The sequence below is a fragment of the Varroa destructor genome, unplaced genomic scaffold (assembly GCF_002443255.2).
Source record: "Varroa destructor unplaced genomic scaffold, Vdes_3.0 BEIS01000006.1, whole genome shotgun sequence".
Lineage (NCBI taxonomy): Eukaryota > Metazoa > Arthropoda > Arachnida > Mesostigmata > Varroidae > Varroa > Varroa destructor.
The window spans coordinates 4906256-4915112 of record NW_019211459.1 but is presented as its reverse complement, the minus strand read 5'-3'; the positions used below and the strand labels follow the sequence as shown (position 1 = coordinate 4915112).

The following is an 8857-nucleotide window of genomic DNA, read 5'->3' as shown; positions in this document are numbered from 1 at the left end:
AATTTTTTGTTTGTTATGCATAGGGTGCTGGTCTGTGGTTATTATCTTGAACTATTTGTAATATCTGGTGTTTTTTAAATACATTTTTCTGTGACTGATAAGTGAAAGTAGGAAAAAATATACCAAGCTATAATAATACATTAGTGAATAAAGTGTGCCACAAAATGATAAGAATTAAAAAAAAAATTGTTTAAGCACATACATCCATTTCGGAATGGTGTTTAGACTAACGAGCGGAATCCTATGAAAAGAACATTGCAACCCCCATACATGTCTATAATTTCATTAATACATTTATGTCAAGGCTCGTACGTGGTCCCTCTTTCCGTTTTTCAATCACAATAGCAGAAGAAGCGATCCTGCCACTTAAGTGTACCCTACGACGCTTAGAAAAAGAAGAAAATTGTATAATAGAATTTGTGATGAAGATCCTTGTTGACGGGAGTTGTGACCGCTTCGATGGTATCAAGCCCCTTTGCCGCTTAGCCTCTTAGGACCAGCAGTGGGTTGGAACTACCGACAGCAAATGTAAATTGTGTCCGTGCTCTTTTCACGAATCATTTTCTTTTCCACTTCCTCAGGCTAATTGGCTTAAGCTGACCGCTAGTCGTTTAATTCCCTGCCGTCACTAATTTTTGTAGAAGCACGCTATTGAACTAAATTACTAACCGGTTCAGGGGCAGACACAGGGATCAGGCTGAGCGAAGAATCGTAAGGTTCGAAAAAACCTAGACGAGTTCAGTCTATATAGCGACATTAAATGAACGTCAATCGGCTACTTGAATATATTGGGTTATAAACTATTACAAATGCCTGCTAGATGAGATTGTAATAAATATTATTATGAAGTTCTAGTTAGAAAACACCGTAAAGAGAAATTCGACTTTTCGATTCATATGCAAAACCCTAACACGCGATATAGGGGTATTTGGTTAGCTTATCTTGTAACAGTTCATCATTACTCGCATTTGTAGTTGCACTATAATATATCTTTATTCACATTAATTTCTTTTAGGGTAGCCCTGGTGATAGCATTGTGCAGTTGGAGAACTAAGGATCTCAGCATGACAACGCTTACCTTACTTACAACGCTTACTTGGGCTGGAACAATCGTCATTCAGCGCCTTCCAAACGCCTCACCACCCCGCATTACGTACGTGTACAACGCCTATCCAGCCTTCAACAATAGAATCGAAAAGGGATGATCGCACTTACGGATCAGCTTGTGATCCTAGCTATGTCGCGGCGAAAAAAAAACCAAAACTATTTGCTGAAATCAAGTTTCAACTCTGCTCATTATCATCGCAGTAGCCCTTCAAGTAGTGCCTGTTACGACGTAATAGTCATGCGACAATTTCACATTATTTTTCCTAGTTGGTTCGGGATTATCCGACACTGTGGCCCCACAGAACAATCCTGCGATGTTCCATCACTTGTAAACCATCTAGTGCTTTACAAATAGCGCATGACTAGTAGCACCACTTCATAGAAATATGAAGCGAATTGGCCTAATTTTCTTACATTTCTTAAAATCAGATGCCTAAATATTAGACCACTGTCGTAGCACGGCGATGCTATAAATGAAGCCTCGTGCCAAATTGATTATATGCTAAGAAGAAAAAACGGGGCAGTCATCTGTAATATCGAAAGTAAAATTATTAAACGTAAAGCATACGAAATTTATTATTTGATAAAATATCAGGGTGCCTCCAACCTCGGTTAGCATAAGGGCTGTATACGTTGGTGCCTTTCGGCGTGCGGGTGGGAATCTGTCGTTTATATATATATTTATTTATATGTAGTACACATGTTAGTAGATGTATTTAGTCCAATAGAAATTCGCTGAAAAATATGCACGTGTACACGTTTTATTTTTGTATAAATTTTTATGTGATGCCGATGTAAGACCGTTTCATTGCTTAGCAACGCCGCGCAAAAAAAAGCAACATTTTTTTATGAACAATCACAGTCATGACTTACTTGGTAGTTTTCTGGTATACTCGTCGATTACGGTCGTTAAATAAAACTGAATTTAATTTCATATTTACCATGTACACATTTATGCAAAAGGAGTCCGGTCTAACAAAAAATATATCCTCATGACAAATTATGTTGGCTTTTTATCAAATAGATTTTCCGTAGATATTGTAGAGATGAGCATATAGCAAGTTCCGTTGACGACGTAGATGCTTCTACTGATGTGTATACAACACGAGATCAAAAGTTTATAATCCGCTAAAGATCACATCTACATCGATATTTTGAGCTGTTAAGTAGCCAATCTATAATTTTTTCCTAAAAAGAATGTATGTCATCTGGTAGATATTTTAGTGTGTCTAATATATAGCGCAATTTAAATGAGTCTAACTGGTATCTTCTAAAATTGTTACTATCCAACATGGTAATACCTAATTTGCTAAAGGACGAAATATTCAGCCTGAAATCCGCGCGTTGTGTGGAACTGTGCGATTTCCCGCATTATTTCTTATAAATATACATGTTCCTTTTCACAACGTTTCTAAAATTTGCTGCTTTCGTTCTGTACAAATGAATTCAATAAATAAGTACCGCATTATGGTATGCCCGTGGGCATATTTTAACTAGGTTACAATACTAAATTACATTGCGTAATTTTCTGCTCAGCCCCTAAATGTAGGATTTTTATGGTAAAATAGCTCTGGTTAATTTATCAAAAGCATTATGGGGATATTGATTTTAGAGTCCAACATAGAGATACTCATGGCGGACTTTGAGGTTTGGGCAACTCTCCTTGACAATCTGCAAAATCTCGGGGTCGCCAAGGGTGAGGTAACGAAGATTTTTCCATGACGATATCAGCTTGAAAAGTCCATCAATAGCTTGATCCGCAGAGGCTTGACTAAAGTACAAGCCTATGAAAAAGTTGTGAAAAAAACGCATACGACAATATATTTTATTCTAGAATGCAGCGTACCTGCATTAAACTAATTACGAAACTATCTAGTTTAAGCCGTTAATCTAACCATTACTTAAACCATGAGGCCAAAGACAGGCTCTCATATTCACTCAACCTAGTAGATCAGATTAAACAACTTGAATCAGAGAAGAAATCTGTCTTGGAACCTCCATCACTTATACAACACTGACCGGCTTTATCGACCTAGATAATACTCAAACCTGATAATGCTGCGTCAATTTGCGATGTTACGAAATAGTTACACGGGTTTCTGTGACGTGACTGTAAATAAAGAAAAGTGTCGTGTCCTATCGTTTTCAATCTAAAATGCACATTTGTATCACATAAACCCTTACCTGCCATAAAGAGCTTACTAAGAGGGTTGATTTTTACAATTTCGTCGACCAACTTCGTTAGTTCATCTTCTGCTTCTTTGAACTCCACGATAAATTTTTCCAAACCTTCAGACCCTATAATAAAATAGTGCGATATGAATTGGACTTAGCGAAAATTTACTTTAAAGCTAATCCAGATTCTCCACAGCTTTTATAACTGAAGCAATTATAAAAGTACTAAATAATGTTCATCAAAAAATAGTACCCATTAAAGAAGATATTATACCAGACCGTAAAGTATGTTAAGTAGATCAAGTGAAGCCTGCTGTGCTGGGTAGCATCTTGGCGGAATGAAGCGGAATCGTTGAAGTTGCTCAAATGAACAAAGACGAACCTATTAGCGGGATCATTAACGGAGAAGAGTGTAGGCCGGAAAAAAATAAACGTCATTCAATATTGTTTTGTTAGTTTTTATTCGTCGCACATTTTTTTTTTTTCGCAACAAGTTTCACCTATCTTATTTAGTATTTCCTATACGTACAGCTGCAACGGACTAGATGATCAGGAATTTATTGATTTCTATCTAGGTTGGTTAAGTCGCGACACAGACACATTTCGTTTCTCCTCCTAAACAAATGTCTTGCTTTTCTCACCTGAGGTCCGTACTGGGTACGGCATTCGATGATGCCGAGAGAGTCTAGATAAGGACACAATGATGAAATTTCATGAACATCGACATTTACAAACGAATGCACGCAGAGCTCCTTCAACTGACAACCCACCTATGAGATACGCAGTAGCTAGTTAAAGGTCAGCAGTTCGAACTAAATGGAATCAATCACACTGATATTTTATAACAAGTATCATAATGTAAAAATAGCTACGTATTGTATAAGCAAGACTACTTATTTAATGCTAAACTGATTGGATTTCACTAGCTACCTCCGTTAGTAGGGTTTCGAGACTTCGGGTGAAGGTTCCCTCCTCTTCCTTGTTAACCCACATCAAACGGAGCCGTTCAAGTTGAATGAATTCGCCAAGCACCAGAATAGCGTCATGCGAATCAAGATACAAATCCAGGTCGCGTAAATGTATGAGTGCACTGGCGGCAATCTGAACGCTCAGGACCGATGCGCCTGTCAACGCACTTTCTGTCATTTCTAGGAAACTGGCATGGCGATATAGTATCCAAAAATATGGTCAATCTATTCTACGTAGTAGATACTTTTATTCAGGCATAACCTTGCCGCCTATAAACAATTTGCTCCAGAACATTTATGTAGGCGACAAGACGCATCGATGCTTCTTGGATCATCCCATAACGAGTATAAAAATTATGCCTTTCATTTGTTTGATTGTATATATTGTCATGCTTACCACGAATACGAGCTCCCATATCCTCTGTAGCATAGATAAAACTTCCCAGAACAGCTTTTTCAATACGAGGATAACGTTTACTAAGTTGACTGCCTCCTATAATAAAATATTCGTTTATAATATTTTGCTTATCTTATCCATAATTTCCGTAATCCGCAGTATGGTTTAAAAGTCCTAAAAAGACCTTCTTAAAACTATTTTTTTAAAAACCTGACCGAATCGCAAATTCTTTATATGAAATTACACTCTATTAAGCTACTTGATGTCCATTTACCGGCAAGAAATTCATTGGCATGAAGATGCTGCAGTGAGTCGGCGATATTTGTATCAACATGTGATAACAAAGGGCATTTTTGCAGAAGATGACAGACAAATCGTTTGGTTGGCGCTGAGAAAAAATCTCCATAACGAAAACTTCGAAGTCGTGGCCAAATGTATTCTGCAAATATACCAAAAACACATATAATGTTTTTACACTTACTTAAAATTAACCCTAGGTGTTACAATTTTAAATAAATGTGCTTCTATTAAAACGGAGACGTGCCCTTTCCCTTTCAAAGGGAAAAAAAGCTATGTTTTGACAAGGTAATCATTGCACACTGTAAGTAGTTCATGAACATTCAAATTAGCAGGAATAACTATAGATGCCACTAGGACTAGAGCACGCATGAACACATTTCGGTACCATCGTATACGAATGCAGGTTCTGATCAAGCTCTGCCAATTAAAGTACCGAAAAATGAATGAGAGAGATATTCAGGAATATTTCCTCGAAATAGCTATATTAAAAGGGTTTCCAGAGGATGATCTTCTTTTTCAACCCTCGTCTATCAACTGATATTAGGTATTAATCATAATGGCTTTGGCTCAAAAGAACTTCCCAAAATAAGTTGATTGTCCAGTGTTGATCCACTAACCCCTATTTTTGTTCCTAATTATAAGTTGATTCAGATGATATGCACAGTCGAAATTGAGAGTTAGGTTCTCAAGACGGCGTAGTCCAGATAACATGAGTAAATCATTTAGAGCAAGACCGATATTCACGCATTTAAGCGTTCGCACATTTGCCTCAATGAGCCGCTCAAATGAATGAAACGCTCGCAAAACGCTTTCAGGTCGTCGGCCTCGGACCGCTACCCCGTCCACTTCAAGTTCCTGCATCATCAGTAAATAACAGCATTTTGACGTTACGTTATACTTACTGTAAAACGACTCGTTCTTTTACACGTTATATTCTCACTTAATCTACCCTTTTATAGCAAAGAATTAATGAACGAAATTGTGTGCCCTCTAGGTCGCTAGGTACGAATTTTCTGCGATGAAAAGTTCACGAAAACACTTTCACTTGTATGGCTAGAAGAAACAAGGAAATGTAAGTTAGAATCAGGAACCAATAAGCAAACGCGTACTAGAGTTAATTACCTGAAGGTTTCCACAGGTCTTTCGAGCTATCGCAGACAAGTCTTTGGCGCTAGTTTCTACATCCCACAAGGACAACCGTACAAGACGCCCGCTGGCGAGCACATCTGCTATATGTCCATAGCGAAGGATTCCCTTTGGGGCAACTAAAGCCACACATGCCTCGAGGAGATCCTCCGCTAGAACTGATGGTAGACATGACAAGGTCAGCACAGCTCGTTGGTCCTAAAATAAGAAGAACAAAAAAAATCAAAAATATTTTGTTAAAACCGATGTAGTTTTAGGTTGTACTAGCTTTAGTTAACCTATCCACGTGACAGTTTAGGCATGGATTCAACGATATATTTGGCAAAATGAAATTAGAGTAGTAATAAGTGTAAGTACATAATAATAAGACAAGTTCCAATAAATCTATTTCGTTTGATTCTAATATGTATATTACCATTGAAGTCTGAATAAACATTTCTTTCGATAAAAGTAAAGTCGCAGGAATGATTGAATATTGATGACGAACCAGCCCGTGCAATGTAGATCACCAATACCATGATATGCTTGCTTGCTGCATCCCTCCCTCTCGTATTTATTCCTCGTTAGATAAGAAAATATTTTAAGCACTCAAGAAACCCTTAGGTCGAATTTGTGACCCCTCTGTACCTAGCTAAATCGCCCGGTTAGAAACAGAAATGAAAGAGCACGCTCAGAGTCCTCGAGATGGCAGGTTAGGGGAACGTCTGGACATAAATGTGTATCAGCATATGTAGTGAAACTAAAGGACTAGTGCTTTGCGGGCAGTTTTTGCAAGCTCTACCAGAGGGTGTCGCTTAGTTCCGAAACTGTTATTGGGCACAAAGTAGGAAAAAATTCTGGTTCTATCGATTGTCGCCCAAAAAACTGTCAAGCAAAATCTATTATTAGATAAGAGAGGAAGTAGAGAAAAAAATTCTAGGTACATTTTTTAATCCGACCTCTTCTGATTGAGGTGGCTTGATACAGTTGAATGTGGATGCCGTGATCTTGTAGAATTCCCTCTGAAGAGATGGCACACGTACACCTCTTCGCCGATCCTGGCCGATATGTGTGAATCCCTTCTGCAGGAAAATGCCAAACGGGTCATAATGAAAACGTCTACGTCATACGTGCCTTAGTTTATGGCTGCTACGAGCAGCGGTTTTTTAGTTGATCCAATAAACAATTCAGTAACAATAGAAAAGTTTATTTAATCTTTAGGAATATTTGTTTTTCCTAAATGTCCCCTGGACGTCGCTTATCATAAACGTCTTCAGCTTCATTTGGACTCTTATGTGCCTTAAAGGCTAGGTGCCTTTTCTGAACGACCTAAATAACCTATGCACGAAAAGACACCAGCTCATTCGTATTAGGTATTGATTCACATTGATTTTAACTTAATGGGGGTTTCCATGCTAGTTAAACATGAAGGAAATTATCTAGGTCAAGTTCACGTGAGTCCACGTTCACGTGCACGAATCGAGGGTATTGTTTGAGCTGAGGCTTACATGCGGCCACTTCTAAAATGTTCATGGAACTGCCAGAATAATTAACCTACGTTGAAAAACAGCAATCTAGGATTAGGGTAATGGAACCCTAGCAGAAAATAAGTTTGGTATGTAAGTGTTCTGCTCCTTTCTGTTTAGCACCGATGTGAAGCATTTGAAAATCAAAACACGATGCAACTGTTATGTCCCTTTGCACGGCACAGAGAGTTTTGTGCTATCAAAACACGAGACATCAATTTTGGCTATAAAATTATCACGCCAAATCAATCTGGTTCTACGTAACATATAGGACTTTGTTTAAGGGCAACAACTTTTGCGCTTAAAAACTACTTGATCTGTATGCACTGATGAAATATATACTACACTAGCTTAAATATCTAACTACTGATGTGTTACAACTTTCCTTATTCACACCAAGTGTTCGATGCTTCTACGTCGTTGGCGGAACTTGAAGCAGTAACTTGGCTTCTTTCAACCTACTTGAAGCTCAGCTGCATAGATTACTGCGGAGACCTTTATGGAATTTCAAAGAAGATTTGCAATTCAACCTATTCCTTCATGCATTTGACCTTTCATATGCCGGTTGGTGATATGCAGTTGTCCAACAGTGGAATTGAGTCTCACTTTTTTTGAGTAAACATTCTATAAGTGTCGATGAAACAGCTACGTTCAGTTGAATGAGAAAGGCTTTGATAACATTTTTCAGACGGTGCAAATGACAAGCCCCAAACAGCGACTAATGGTGAGTACTCAAAAAACTCAGAAGTCAATTGAATGTTTTATACAAGGGTGGCGAACTGCAATCAAAATAGGGCACATGTCCTGCAACCTAAAATTGATTTTTTAGGAGGAAGATTGTTACAGTGATTTCGATCAAACTCAAAGCGTATAAACAAGAATAAATACCGCACAAGCCACTTGTTTACAAAATTTAAATACCAGGCCGTAAAACATCGCTTAAAAACACTTACTTGGACAAGTATCGTCGCGAGGCGGCGTATACAAAGTGAGCGGAGGTCGTTTTGTTCCAGCAATTCGGCACGATGAAAAAACCTGCGTAAGACACGACAGGAATGCGTACTGATTTAGCTGTCTAAGACTTTTTCGCAACCTCACTATCAGACATGCACACCTGAGAGATGTACCTTTCAACCAGATATTCCTGCTTCATCTTAACAAATGAGTAAAAAAGCATTTAAGCATGTGTATGTTTTTCCGATGTGTTTTCAGCTAAAGTACCCCAAAGTAAAAGGCCGTCCCATAGATATATATATATA

The 8857-nt window shown here is 38.2% G+C and overlaps 1 protein-coding gene across 17 annotated transcripts in view; it reads right to left on the bottom strand.

Annotated features, from left to right (window-relative positions):
- Window positions 1-1634: 1634 nt before the first annotated feature.
- The window catches only part of LOC111253207 (uncharacterized), a 10503-nt gene continuing 3280 nt past the window's right edge, over window positions 1635-8857 (bottom strand). For 7 of the 17 annotated variants that reach the window (XM_086973785.1, XM_086973784.1, XM_022812308.2 and 4 more), the window contains exons 3-13: window positions 8552-8633; window positions 7017-7154; window positions 6070-6291; window positions 5565-5802; window positions 4922-5086; window positions 4648-4743; window positions 4213-4406; window positions 3924-4052; window positions 3562-3664; window positions 3292-3405; window positions 1635-2891 (exon numbers count right to left, since the gene is read on the bottom strand). In XM_086973785.1, coding sequence (XP_086829911.1) covers window positions 2716-2891; window positions 3292-3405; window positions 3562-3664; window positions 3924-4052; window positions 4213-4406; window positions 4648-4743; window positions 4922-5086; window positions 5565-5802; window positions 6070-6291; window positions 7017-7154; window positions 8552-8633 — 1657 coding nt within the window. In that variant the 3' untranslated portion in view covers window positions 1635-2715. Of the gene's footprint in view, window positions 2892-3205; window positions 3406-3556; window positions 3665-3923; window positions 4053-4212; window positions 4407-4647; window positions 4744-4921; window positions 5087-5564; window positions 5803-6069; window positions 6292-7016; window positions 7155-8551; window positions 8634-8857 lie in introns of those variants that run through there. The other 10 variants (XM_086973789.1, XM_022812309.2, XR_002674524.2 and 7 more) reach the window with 10 other exon arrangements.